At 47.8% G+C, this 14947-nt stretch overlaps 1 protein-coding gene across 22 annotated transcripts in view; it reads left to right on the forward strand.

Moving 5' to 3' along the window:
* The window catches only part of RASGEF1C (RasGEF domain family member 1C), an 80449-nt gene that overhangs the window by 33212 nt on the left and 32290 nt on the right, over window positions 1–14947 (forward strand). For 14 of the 22 annotated variants that reach the window (XM_077911109.1, XM_077911115.1, XM_077911118.1 and 11 more), the window contains 2 exons: window positions 13870–14052; window positions 14179–14301. In XM_077911109.1, the coding sequence (XP_077767235.1) occupies window positions 13876–14052; window positions 14179–14301 (300 nt within the window). In that variant the 5' untranslated portion in view covers window positions 13870–13875. Of the gene's footprint in view, window positions 1–11233; window positions 11353–13869; window positions 14053–14178; window positions 14302–14947 lie in introns of all 22 variants that reach the window. The other 8 variants (XM_077911102.1, XM_077911105.1, XM_077911103.1 and 5 more) reach the window with 2 other exon arrangements.

Below are 14947 nucleotides of genomic sequence, written 5' to 3' on the forward strand. Positions count from 1 at the left end.
TCAAGAAGCAATTGGAGGAAGTGCTCCATCAAAATGAAAGAATAAGCCAAGAAAGATGAGGAGACAAGGTATAGAAAGCAGGTGACCCAACATAAGAGATGAGGAGGGGATCCCTTGGCGGATGATGGAGAGATCCCCAAGGGCAGCTCTGCACCAGATGTGGAGGGAGCTGAGCTGTCCTGTGTGACCCCAGAGAGATGGTCATCACTAAGATCCCCCCATTTCTATCAGGCTGTCTTCTTAAAACAAAGACAGAACACCCAGGGCAGCTTGGCCCAGATTCTCATGAGGACTTGGCCTGTCCTGACCATGTGCTCCTGAGATCTCTTCCCTCACGCTCTGCTGAGGGCATGGGTGTCACTCACTGAAGTTCTCGGCTTTTCCCTGAGAGCGGGAAGCATGGCAGCCCATTCCCTCTGACTGTATTTCTGCTGCACGTTCCAGTGCCTCGTCCCCACCTTAGTTTTGCTAAGCACCCAACTGTGAAGAGACGCATGTTTCCCAAGACTACTTGTGACCTTGCTCACAACTTCCCCAGAAGGGGCCTTGTCAACTCCCAGAGAAGGGGAAATTGAACCATGATATCTCATGTGTGCTTGCCCCCATTTTCAAGACTAGGTGGTGTATTGCTGGGGGATAGAACCCAGGTAGAACTATAATAAAAAGCAAAGAATGATTGGCACAAAGGATGGTCATCAGCTAGAGTTGAGGGTTGAGCAGTCAGCTTGATTTGGGAAGGTGCATGAAAGATTTTTAAGGTACTGATAATGCTTTCTATATTAGCCTGGGTATTAATTCACAGATGTTCATCTAGTTATAGTAATAGACAATTCTTATTATTTAAATTGTAGGTGTGTTTACAGACTCTTATAATTTTTGTAAAAGTGTAGAGAGGAAAACATATCAAGGGAACATGTCTCTAGGGTGATCTCCCAACAAGGCCCAGGATTTACTCTGATTGGATAACTTGGGTCCCTGGTCAGGGGTGAGTGGAGGGGATGTGGCATTCTCACTGGCCAGAACCCAGTAAGCCCCACCCCCACCCTAAGCAGGGTTCTAGCCAGTGGGCAGAAGGGGTTGCAGGAAGTAAGGAAGCATGTCGGTTGGGATCCTATCTTTTAGGATCCAGGTTTTCTCATCTATGAAGTCAGCAATCATTCCCATATGGTTGTTTGAAGGATTAAGTGACATGTGAGAACAAAAGACGCATAAAGCATGACACGTGTTTTCTCTTGAACTGAGGCCTCTGGAGCATAGAAACTGTCCGGGTCAGGTGGCACAGGCACTTTATCCAAGATCCTTGGAAAAGGCCTCAAGTTCAGCTCCCCACCCCCTAAAGGTACAGGAACTGTCCCCATTCCTGCAGAAGCAGTTCCAAGCAAAGATGCCCACTTGGCTCTTTTAATAATGCCCTGGTCTGGCTGAAGCTCCAAACACGGTATCTGGGGAGTATGTCTGATGTGGACCCTGTGAGGAAACCTGTAATTGAGGCTTCTTCTTGGAGCTCCTGCAGGCTCTGCACAGATAAAAGTAAAACTGAACAAGGCTGAAGCATGGGCTCTGAGGAGGCCCAGCTGGACTGGACAGGCACTCTTTCTTATGAGGAAAGGAAGAGACCTGGGGTTTTCAGGACACACACAAGAACCGTATAGCCCCAGGTCCTCCCAAAAACCTGCAGAGGGACTAGGAACATCATCCTAGAAAGGCTCTCAGCTCAATCCCCAGAGCACACCTGGCCCTGATAGAACAATATAAGATGCTTATTTTCACCAGCATTATTATCTTTGTTTGTCCTGGAAAGTTCTGTTTAATATATTGTGACAAGAAAAGTAAGTAAGATTTAACCATGAGAAAGGAAGAGATTAAGTCACCATTAATTGTAGACATAATTGTATTATGGAAAAACAAGACTGTTTAGAACTAATGAGATTTTAAAATCCACATATAGGGCACCTGGGTGGCTCTATGGTTAAACATCTGCCTTTGGCTCAGGGCGTGATCCCAGGGTCCTGGGATCGAGTCCTGCATCAGGCTCCCTGCAGGGAGCCTGCTTCTCCTTCTACTCATGTCTCTGCCTCTCTCTGTGTCTCTCATGAATAAATGAATAAAACCTTAAAATAAAAGATCCACATATAAAATCCAATAGCAATATCCAGTTAAAGATACAATGGGGAGAGGAGGGTTATTAGGAAAGACAGTGGAGCAGGAAGCACCAAGTCTTCACCATCAGTTAGCTGAACCAGCACAATCCATCTGATGTAACCATTTTAGAACTCGGGAACCTATTCTGGACTTTCAACTTCCATAAGAAGCCTTGGAAAATTTCATTAATTTTGTCAATTTCAGCTCTTAACACAGTAGCAGCTACCCATCCACCACCACCACCACCCCAGCCTCTGAACAGACAGCCATGCATATGTTCCTGGAGTAGCTTATCCACAGCTAGTGGAACCAAGGTGGGCAATAAGGGCCTTGTCCTGCAAATACTGGGGAATCTGTGTTCTGATGCTTATTGCTGTTTCTGATCACAGAGGTGCAGACGGAGGCAGGCCACCATTGCTGCAATCTGTACTGGTTGAAGAGGACTCCAGGGGACTTAAAGAGCCAGAACCTGTTACTTTCCCTCTTCATTTTTCCCTTTGTCCTCTTTTGGAAGCCAGACATTTAAGGACTAGGATATTCAAAAGCAACCCCGTATACAGGGAAATTTAGAAAGTCACTTCACATGCCCAGAGAAAGGTGTAGGCTCAGAGAAGACCTGTAAAGGACCTTAAATTTATACCTCAGTCTGATCCTGGGACAAAAGGTACCTTAAAGCAATTAAAAAAAAAGAAAACAGAAAATGCTGCAGAAATATGATTTCTAGAGTTACTACATTATAAGATTCAAACATTCTATTTTCAATAACAAATCACAAGACCTACAATAAACAGTAAAAGAGACTATCCCTAGAAAGATGAGGTGATGAATTTACTATGCAAATACTTTAAAACAACTATCTTAAGGATGTTCAGAGAGCTAAAGTTAAAGTCAGATAGTCAGGAAAACTATATATGAACAAAATAGAAATATCAATAAAGAGATAAATAGCATAAAAAGGAACCGAAAGGAAATTTTAGAGCAGAAAAATACAATACCTGAAATGAGAAATTCACTAGAAATTTCCAAAAACAGATTTGAGCAGATAGAAAAATCAGTGAACTTGAAGATGAGACCATGAAATGATTGATTCTGAGGAACAGGGGAAAAGAGATTGAAGAAAAATTAACAAAACTGAAGGGATCTGTGGGACACCATTAAGCAGACCAACACACATGTTGTGAGAGTCCCAGAAAGAGAACAGAGAGACAGGGCAGAATGTATGAAAAACCTGAATATAAACATGCAAGAGGCTCAACAAATTCCGAGTAGGATAAACTCAAAGAGACCCACATTGAAATACATTATAATCAGACTGTTGAAAGACAAAATCTTGAAAACAGCAAGAGTAAAGTGATTTGTCACATACAAGGAATCCTCAATAATATTATCAGCAGATTCCTTATCAGAAACCTTGGAGGCCAGAAGGCAATGGGTTGATATATTCAGACTGTCAAAAGTAAAAAAAGAACCCTCTAAGCAGCAAAACTGTACTTAAAATATGAGGGGAAAATTGAGACATTCTCAAAAGCTGAGGGAGTTCATTGCCACTAGACCCGCCCTACTATAAATACCAAAGGGAGTCCTTCAGGTTGAAATGAAAGGATACTAGTTAGTAACTTGATGCCATATGAAGAAATAAAGATCTCTGGTAAAGATAGATACATGGGCAGTTAGTTATAAAAGCCTGTATTATGATAACTTTGATTTGTTACTCTGCCTTTTGCTTTCTCTATGATTTTATAGAGACTGATGTATTCTTTTGTTAAAAAAAATAATCACTAGTCTATGTTTTTAGACACATGCTGCATAAAGATATGATTTTGTGGCATCAATAAATGAAATGAGGCAAGGCAGTGTTTCTGTATGCTATTGATATTCAAACTGGAGTGTCATAACTTCAAAATATGAAATGTCAACCCCATGGTAATCACAAAGAAAATAGCTATAGAATATACACAAAAAGAAACAAAATAATTTAAATGTTTTACTATAAAATTATCTAAACACAAAGGAAGACAGTAATGCAGGAAGTGAGGGACAAAAAGCTAAGACATGTAGTAAAAATAACAAAATGGGAAAAGTAAATCCCTCCTTGGTTATTTAAATGTAAGTGGAGGGATGCCTGAGTGGCTCAGTGGCTGAGCATCTTCCTTTGGCTCAGGTCATGATCTCGGGGTTCTGGGATCAAATCCCTCTTTGGGCTTCCCACAGGGAGCCTGTTTTTCCCTCTGCCTGTGTCTCTACCTCTCCCTCTGCAATCTGTACTGGTTGAAGAGGATTCCAGGGGACTTAAAAGGCCAAAGCCCATGTGTCTCTCATGAATAAATATAATCTTTAAATAAATACATACATACGTACATACATAAATACATAAATAAATAAATGTAAATGGATTAAATTCTCCAATTACATGGACGGAGATTGGCAGACTGGATTTCTTAAACATGATTAAACTATACAATGTCTATAAGAGACTCAGCTTATATCCAAAAATCCAAAGAATTAAAAGATATTCCATGTAAATGGTAACTCAAAGAGAGTGGGGTGGCTATAATAATAAAAAATAGACTTTAAATAAAAAATGGTTACAAGAGACAAGGAAGGGTATCATATATTAATAAAAAGTTCAGGGGTACCTGGATGGCTCAGTTGGTTAAGCATCTAACTCTAGAAGTTCTAGTCAGCACAAAAAAAAACAAAAAATAAAGGCAGTCAAGTCAGAAAGGAAGAAGTAAAATTAGTTCTTTGCACATGATATGATCTTATATGTAGAAAACCCTAAACACACACCACACTGTCACACACATGCACACACACACACACCTATTGGACTAATAATTAACATTCATTTAGCAAAATAGCAAGATACAAAATCAACACCAAAAAAACCAGTTGTGTTTCTACACACTAACAATGAACAATCAAAAAGGGAAATTAAGAAAGCAACCCCACTTACAATAGTTTCAAAAAGAATAGACTTAGGGATTTATAGTTAGGAATCAACTCAGCCCAGAAAACAAAAGACTTATACAGTGAAAAGTATAAAACATGGCTGAAAGAAATGAGAGAAGACACAAATAAATATGGAAAGATACCCCGTATTTGTGGATTGGAGGTTTAATTTCGTTAAGATGTCAGTACTATTCAAAGCAATCTGCAAATTTAATGCAATTTCTATCAAAATTCCAATGGTGTTTTTGCAGAAATAGAAGCCTCTATCCTGAAATTCAGATGGAATCTCAAAGGACTCTGAACAGCCACAATGATCTCAAAAAAAGAAAAAGTTGGAGGAATTGCACTTCCTGGTTTACTACAAAACTACAGTCATCAAAATAGTGTGGTCCCGGCATAGAGACAGGCATATGGGCCAATGGAATGGAATAGAGAACCCAGAAACAAACCCTGTATATTGAGTCAAATGATTTTCAACAAGACCATTCAGTGGAGAAAGGACACTGCTTTCAATAAATGGTGCTGGGAAAACTGGATATCCACGTGTAAGATAATGAAGTTGGACCCCTACCTAATACCACATACAAAAATGAAAATAGATTATTAAAGACCTAAACATAAGACCACAAACTATAAAATTTCTGAAAGAAAACAAAGTTTCAAACCTTGGTCAATTCAAAAATGAGCCAAGAGTTTGCATAGACCGTTCTCCAAAGGTTATATATGCAAATGGCCAATGAGCGTGAGAAGATGCCCACCATCACCAGTCACTAGCAAAACACAAAATCACAATCAAGGTTCACAATGAGATACCACTTCCCACCCTGATGGATGGCTGCTATCAAAACAAAACAAAACAGGGATCCCTGGGTGGCGCAGCGGTTTGGCGCCTGCCTTTGGCCCAGGGCGCGATCCTGGAGACCCGGGATCGAATCCCACGTCGGGCTCCCGGTGCATGGAGCCTGCTTCTCCCTCTGCCTATGTCTCTGCCTCTCTTTCTCTCTCTGTGACTATCATAAATAAATAAAACTTAAAAAAAAAAAAAAAGAATGTGCTAAAAAAAAAAATAAAAGAACGGGCCTCAGTGTGGAGAAATTGGAATCCTTTTCCATTGTCAGAAGGAATGAGAAATAGTGCAGCTGCTGTGGAAAACAGTATGACAAAGGTAGAAACTACTCAAATACCCATTGGTGGATAAAGCAATAGAGAAAACATGCAGTGTGTATGTGTGTGCACGTGCGCACCATATGATTCAGTCTTGACAAAAGGAAGGACATTCTGACACACGCTGCAGCATGGATAAACCTTGAGGACATTATGTGGAGTGAAATAAGCCAGTCACAATAAGACAAATACTACATGGTTCCGCTTATACGAGGACCTAGAATAGTCACATTCAGAGACAGAAAGTAGAACGGTGCTTGCCAGGGGCTGGGAGGAGGAGAGAACAGGGCATTATTGCTTCATGGATGTGGGGTTTTAGTTGGGGAAGATGAAAAGATTCTGGAGGTGGGTAGTGATGATGTTTGCACAACAGTGTGAGTGTACTTAATGCCACTGAGGAGTACCCTTGAAAATAGGTAAATGGCAAATTTGATGTTAAGCATAGTTTCCCAGGATTTTTTAAAAAGATGTAAGAGTGAGGGGCTGATGGGTTGAGAGGTATAGATGTACACAATCTGCTACATACTAAGGCAAAGGCAGAAGGCTCCGATTTGGAGTTGTGGCCATATGTTAGCCCGCATGGCTAAATTGGCAGCCATTCATAGCTGCTCTCAAAGGCCCAGTGGCCACAGGACTGGATGAGCAGGGGAAAGGGCCATCCAGGCCACAGCCAGCTTGGAAACCCTGGTACATCGCAGGAACCCAGGTGACAAGTTGTTCTGGCACAGAGCACCATGAGCAGTTGGAATAACACCCCGTGTTGTGGTTCCAGGGCCCTTGGGAGGATTGGTCCTGGTGGCCCCTTCATCTCCATGGCAGGCATGATGCTGGGCTCTTTATGCACTTAATCTCGTGACTCTTCTCCCTAAACCGAAGAGGAGGGAATATTCCTTTTCTTAGCACGTGAAGGCACTTGAAAAGCCCAGGAGACTCTTCAAGAAGCAAAGAGCCATCCTCTAGGAACATCTTTGTCTCTGTCCCTTCAGCTGGACCCGACCCAGCCCCCAGAGGTGCCTGAGAGCACATCTCCTCTTCAGGCCCCAAGACACGCTTTGCTGACCAGTTGCATGCTTTTCTTCCATAGGTTCTATGGCTTTCCATTTTTTACAGATTTTTTTAATGCCAACCAACACTACTGGGGACTGTGACAACAGAGTGGTGGTTGCAGACTGGGAGCTAAAGATATTGTTTCTAAATATGCTTTTGTGTCACAGTGTGGCCCTCATGGTGGCTTTTTTCTTTCTTTAAATAGGTTTAATTGCCACCTTTAAAATCAGAGTACCTGGGGCTACTGGGTGGCTCAGTCAGTGGAGTGTCTGATTTCTTGATTTCCACTCAGGTTGTGATCTCAGGGTTGTGAGATCAAGCCCTGCTTCGGGCTCCTTTGGGCTTTGGGTGTGGAGTCTGCTTAAGATTCTCTCTCCCTCTCCCTCTGCTCCACACCACCCCAAGAAAAACAAAATAATAAATAAAATCAAAATACCAAGCATACAAGTCAGGAGTCCTAGCATTCCTTAAACTTGGAAGATCTGAGCATGTGGTCAGCCTCCCAGGAGCCCAGTGGAGCTGTACTTTTTTTGGTGGCCACAGCTCTGGCCTCTCTCTAAGAACCTCACACTGGGGGAGGGGGGATGAACATAGAGCACCCCAGGGCCATTGCCAGCCTCTTGCCAGGTCAGCTTTTGTGTTTTCCAGTGAAGAGGAGAGTTAGATATTGGGTACACATATCTCTGTCAAAAGTTGGGGAATGAAAGAAAGGTTATCGTCTAGGTCTGTACCTTCCTTCTAATCCCACCTGGTCCAATGCTTGTCCCTGCAGACATTTCCCCCTGTCTCCCATACTCCCATACAGGAGTTAGGCTTGGACCACACAGCCCCAAAAAGTTGTCCTACCCTAGACCCCGATGGCAAGTGGTCTCAGGGTCTGAGCACAACTCCAGAAGGAAGGGTGCTCAGCTGCAGGGTGGTTTTCCCAGGGGGCCCGCTCCCCGCTGACACAACACAGCCTGGCCACCTGTGTGACTGTGGTGGGAGCCCCAGGACACCCAGATGCCAGGCCTGGAGACCTACACACAGGAGACAGATGCACCTGATGGGTGGGGGCCGGGCAGCAGGAGTAGGGAACATGAGCAGGGAAACCAAGGCAGAAGCACATGCGTAGGAAGGGGAAGCTGTGACTCAGAAACCAACTCCTGCCTGCAGGGGTCAGGCATCTTCAGGTTGGGCCCCCTTCGGGTACATTTTTCAGGGTAGCAGCGCCTGATGGGCCCAGCCTGGGTCGGTGTCTGCCCCTGGCCAGGTGAGGGTGGAGCCTCCCTGTGGGTCTCACCACCCCTTCCATATTCAGCAGAGGGCATGGTCATTCCCCCCCAGCAAAAGCCTGGTGTTCTGGCCACAGGGAAAGGCAATGTACACGGAGGACGCAGACCTGACAGCTGGAGGCCCCAGGGGTGGTGGCCTTGGGTCCAGAGCCAGGGTCTGGGCTGGGAAAGAGACGCAGCACCTGAGGCTGATGCCCACAGCCCAAATGCCCTGTGTGCATTTTTTTTTTTTTTGACATGAAAGCTTTTTATTTAGTATTGTTGCCATTCAACATGAAAGCATGAGAAATTCACCTGAAGAATATGTTAGGTCACAAATTTTTAACAATTATTTATCTTTTATTGAAAAACATATTACTTTAAGATATAGTCAGCTCTTAACTGTAGATTTTTCACAGATGTTCCTTATCAAGTTGAGGAAGTTCCTATCCATTCCTACTTTGCTAAGAATTCTTACCATGAATGGGTGCTGGGTTTTGTCAAAAGCTTGTTTTAATGTCAAGTGATATGATGATATGATCTCTCTTTTTTAGCCTGTTGAAATGGTAGATTACAGTGATTGATTTTTTTTCATGTTAAACCAGCTTTGCATATGTGAATAGATACCACTTGGCTGTCACACAGGGCACATAGGGCATTGGGGACCCCAAGGCCAGCCAGCGCAAGCTTCTTTCCTCACACACTGAGCATCGCTGAGTCACTTGAACATCACACACTGAGCACCCGCTGTGTCAGGCCGAGGGTGGGGTTGCCCCAAGGGTACAGCAGTGAGTGCAGCCAGGCCCCTCTTAGACCACACACAGTGCAGGAAGACCTAGGCTGGCCTGAGGCCTAGCGTCTGGGAGGCGGTGGGCAGGTCCAGTGTGTGCTTAGGCCCGGTGAGTGGCTTGTCCTGGGGCAAGAGAACCTGCACTGGACAGGTCAGAGACTGGGCTTGGGAGTTCCAGCTGCAGAGAGTGGCTTGGTGCCTCTTGGATGTGTACCAGACAGGGACCCTGTCGCAGGGTGGACACGCCCCTGACCCGAACCATATCCCCACACAGGGCCCTGGGATCCGTCCAGGTGTTCCTGGGGCCTGTCATCATCATGACTTTGATGACTGAGCTCGAAGGAATGACACAAAGTCACAACAACCGGACCGACAGGGTGGTGGGGATGCACATCAATGACGCCCATTTCAGTGCCCCACTGTAGTCTTCTCTGCTCCAGTAAGCAGATCGAGCTCTGTGCACAGTACTCCCTCCTGTACCACTGAGCCTTCTTCGCCACCACCCCAATGGCAGCAGACACCCCACTAACAGATGTGTAACAGCATCCTCACGTCATCATTCGTTCATCATCTGTGGCACCCTGGATTGCAGGGAACCCGATGCAGGACTCGATCCCAGGACCCTGGGATCATGCCCTGAGTCTAAGGCAGACGCTCAACTGCTGAGCCACCCAGGTGCCCCCATTTTAGCCATTTTTAAGGGTACAGTTCAGTGGCGTTAAATGTATTCATATTACTTAGCAGCCATCCCCACCGTCCATCTCCATAACCCTTGGCAGCTTGCAAACCTGGAAGTCTGTCTCTGTTAAACACTAACTCCCCCACCCCCAGCCCCCCAGCCCTGGTAGCCCCCATTCCAACTCCTTGTCTCTATGAACAGGACTATTATAGTGCTTCATCTCCATGGAATCACTCAGCGTCCGTCAATTTATAGCTGGCCTGTCGCATTTTGCGTACTCCCCTCAAGCCTCATCCATGGTGTTGCACATGTCACAGTTCCATTCCTTGTTAAGGCTGAACAATATTCCATTGTAAGGATAGTCCACATTTTGTTTATCCATTCACCTGTCGGTGGACACTTGAGTTGCTCCATCATTGCTTTTAAAAATTACCCCTGGACGTCCAAACCATAGAATACCATGGGACAGTTTAAATAAACAAACAAACAAAGAAACAAATAAATAAAGCAAAGACACTCTGCCCTGCTATGGAAAGATCCCCCAGGGATCCCTGGGTGGCTCAGTGGTTGAGCGCCTGCCTTCAGCCCAGGGCGCGATCCTGGAGACCCGGGATCAAGTCCCACATCAGGTTCCCTGCATGGAGCCTGCTTCTCCCTCTGCCTGTGTCTCTGCCTCTCTCTCTCTCTCTCTCTGTGTCTCTCATGAATAAATAAATGAAATCTTTTTAAAAAAAAAGAAGAAAGAAAGAAGAAAGAAAGAAAGAAAGAAAGAAAGAAAGAAAGAAAGAAGAAAGAAAGAAAGAAAGAAAGAAAGAAAGAAAGAAAGAAGAAAGAAAGAAAGACAGACAGACAGACAGAAAGAAAGAAAGAAAGAAAGAAAGAAAGAAAGAAAGAAAGAAAGAAAGAAGAAAGAAAGAAGAAAGAAAGAATCCCCCAAATGCATTGTCAGGGAAGAGAGCACAGGAGAATGTGTACAATATGCTGATGAAGACAGAGGAGGGGAACATGTATTTCTAGTTCTTTGTCTTTGCATGAAGCAGCTCTGGAAGAATGGACAGGAGGTGAATACAAGCAGCTCCTTATGGGACAGGGGCATATGGGGCACTCGCTCTTCACGTGGCTGTGTTTTGTACATGAGCATGTGATACCCCAGCACCCTGCACTCTCCCTGACCCCTGACTTAGTCACTGACTACTGTCTCTTCAGGATGCACAGCCTGGCTCCTGCCACCCAAGCATGCACTCCCATGATCACAGCATGTCGCCCCCAGCTGGACTGAGCTCTTGTGCACGCTGAGCCCCCGGGCCTGACGGCTGAGTCTCTAGGTAAACTGTCTCCTGTCCTCAGTTCTGAGCACAGATGGCACCACCCCTGCCCCAACCCTTCTCGGTGCTTCAGGCAGCCTGGAGCCCTTACTGGAGGAAGGAGGAGGCTGGTTTGTGCCTCTAGGGGTCCCCGTGTGGAGGCCAGGGGTGGGTTCCCACAGCCTGGTGCATACCAGCACACCTGCAGGAAGGGGCAGGAAGACTGGTGGGCCTTGACCACAGCTCTGACTTCACCTACCCTCTCTATAAAGGGAGCCATTACCCACCTCTCCCCTCGCCTGGGCACACCCTGTGGAGCACGTGCCTCAGTAGAACAGTCTGTCTGCACACATTGGCCTGCTTCTTGTCTGCCTTCCTCCACCGGCTCTGAGAAAGTGGGCTCGGTCCACAGTACCTAGAACAGTGCCACTCCACACAATAGCCAAGGGAGGGAGGCACCCAGAGACTGTAGCAAGAAACTATCCAGGAGACTCAGTTGGGGACACAGTGGGTGGCTGGAGGTCAGAGGGGTGACCCTGGCAACCTGTCCACTCTGGACATCGCTGTGGATCATGATGGTCTGGTCTCCAGCCCCACCCCAGCCTCTAGCCTATTGTCCCAAAGCAGAGCTGAGTCTGAGCCCACCTCCCTCCCCATGTGCCCAACATTCCACATCCAGGCCCCAGTGGCACGCCAGGCCTGGAGGTGTTCTGGGTGCTTCCCAGCTCATCTCTTGAAGATCCTGGCCTCCCCCAGGAAGGCTTCTCCCACACTGTCTGGTAGACCACCCTGTCCTGCAGAGAGGTTTCCAGAATCACCTTCACCCATGCTATTGGCTCATCTTTGTGAAAATTGGACTGGGATCCAGGGCAGCCCCAACACTGCAGGGAAAAGGTGCCAGGAGGAGGCACCACACTTTGCCAGCCCCATGTGTGTTCTTTCTTGTGGAGTGAGGCTCCCACACAGGGCCATGGGCACGATGCAGAGCTGGCGCCCACTCCAGAGCTGCCCAGCACTCCCCAGTGGGCACAGGCAGCCCCCTGTGTGCCCAAGTGCACGGCAGCCTCCCCACCGGGTTGGCAGGAGGTGGTTTTGTGACATTTTATAGTTTCATCAGCTAAGAATGGAATACTTCCAGCGCTGCTGGGGAGGTGAAAATAAAGTTGCCACTGTTGCCGGGGCCAGGGCTGGGCAGGCTGCCATCCACACTGGTTCCCAAGCCACCCTTGGGGGCTTCTTCCAATCCTCCCAACATCAGCTCTGACTCTGCACATCCTGACTCTACTTTCAGGGCCAGATAACCCAGAGGTAACAGGAGACAGACAGAAATGGGCCTGGGTCCCATCTGTGATGGGCACAGCACAGGCCGGGTGAGCAGGGTGATGGGGAGACTCTGTCCCCTGGAAGGTCCTGGTAGTGAGCCTGCGGGACTCCATAGTTAAGAAGCTGGGGGTGACTTCAATGTCCGGCCTGGGGAATGGTGGTAAAACAGACATAGGCTTGGCCAGGACTCACCGCCATGAGCACCTTGAAGGCTTAGTTCAGGGAGACTTGCACTCAGGGATATGCAGAACCTGGCCGAGGAAACACAGGTCCAGGGCACATGCATGGATGGGCAGCTGCTGTGAGCCAGACCCTTGACTCACTGTCTGCTCAGAGCATGTGCCCCGAGCCCCCGCTGGAGGAGATTCGGGTGGAGACGTCACCATACAAACACTTATGGGGGCTTTCCTCTGCCCCCGACACCACAAGCCGTATGTCCAGTGCCCCCAATGCCAACAAGGAGAATCTGGTGACACCCACTGGGGGGTCGGGCCTAGCCTGGGTCAGGGTTCCTGCAGGGAAGAAAGGGAAGGCTTCATCGAGGAGGAGGTGGCATTTCAGCCATGTCCAGAGGGATGGAGGTGTGGACACGGTGGGAGAGCCTTCCCATGGGGGAGACAGCTGAATGGGTCAATGGGTCTGAATCACAAAGAGCCTAGAATGCCAGGCTACGGAGGGGTGCCTGCAAGAGTCCCAGTTTACACAGGTTCACTCAATGGAAAAGCCCACACAGCAGTGTGCAGGTCCTCACCCAACGAACTCAGGAGTATGCCCACTTCCCTGGTGCTCTGTGAGCCAAGATGGCCCCAAGAGTGCCATTCTTCCAGCTCAGGGACCCAAGGTGGAAGAGAGCTTCCACCAGGGTGCCATCTGAACCCTCCAGTTGGGATTAGGCCCAGTCCTGAACTAAGAGTTTTTGTGGCCAGGGGCAGGGGCAGGGGCAATGTGCTAATTATCTAAGCCTTGTCAAAAACAACCTTCCCCAGGGGTAGGAGTGGAAAGAGTCAGTCCCTAAGTGGCTTAGACAAAGAGTAGAGGAGGGTTGGTTCCTGAGGGATGCTAGGCTGTGGGGGAGGGATCCCCAGCAGCCCTCCCAGGAAGTGATCACTAGGTTTGGATAGGCATCAAACCAAGAGGAATGACCACCGAGCCAGGAGCCCAGAGGAACCAGCGGGCCCCAGCGCAGGTGTGCCTCAACTGCTCCTCTTACTGCAGACAGGCATGCCCCGGACCCTGAACACCTCCGACATGGTCACTCCAGGCAGCCTTGGCCCACCCCCCACCGAGCCCACGGATGGCGAGCCGGCCGGGCAGTCCCTCCTGGATGGAGCTCCCTTGTCAGCCTCCCTGGACACCCTGATCCAGCACCTGGTGCCCACGACTGACTACTACCCTGAGGTGGGTGACCTACCCGGCGGGGTGGAAGGGCACCAGGGAGTGGGCTCCCTTCCACCAGGCATGGGTGAGACAGTAGGGCTGGGGCTGGTCCTGTGAGTACATGCTGCTTTCTCTGTGTCCCCCTAGAAAGCCTACATCTTCACCTTCCTTCTGAGCTCCCGCCTTTTCATCGAGCCCCAGGAGCTCCTGGCCCGAGTCTGCCACCTGTGCATTGAGCAGCAACAGCTGGACCAGCCAGTGCTGGACAAGGTAAGGGGCAGGGCAGGGGGCCCGTGAGTAGATAGACATGCCCCTGACATGCCCTCATGCATCAGCCTCTTGGAGTGGTAGTGATTATCTCCATTCTCCTGAGGAGGAGCCTACAGGGGGCTTCTGATATGTCTGAGGCCCAGAGCTAGAAGGGACAGAGTTGAAACCATTAAGCCCTGTGGGAGCCCCTGAGCTCACACCATGCCCAGAGCCCCACCAGTAGGACCCTTGCCATCTGGGATGGCCCTGCAGCATCTGCTGGGCTTTCTGCCCTCTGCACACTCTGTTCCACCCTGCCCTCCTCTATAGGTTCCCCATATTCACTCTGTCTCTGGTCAGATCCCAGGAATTGTGACTCTCTCTTTATAGGTATGTCGATCGAGCTCTGCTGCTATTGTGATAGAAACCCAACTTCAACTGGCCTAAGATGAAGGGACTTTACTAGCTCATGGAACTGCAAAGTCTCAAGTACCACTAGCTCCTGGGGGCTCAAATGACCCCGATGGAAATGTGGTCTTTCTCCCTCCAACCCTCTGCTCTATTTCTGGGCCGGCCTCACCCTCACTTGGGCAGGTTCTCCTCACACAATGACAGGTGGCCTCTGTCACTCCAGGCTCACCACTTACTCTTCCCAATTCAATGGCAA

The sequence above is a fragment of the Canis aureus genome, chromosome 10, assembly GCF_053574225.1.
Source record: "Canis aureus isolate CA01 chromosome 10, VMU_Caureus_v.1.0, whole genome shotgun sequence".
Taxonomy (NCBI): Eukaryota; Metazoa; Chordata; class Mammalia; order Carnivora; family Canidae; genus Canis; species Canis aureus.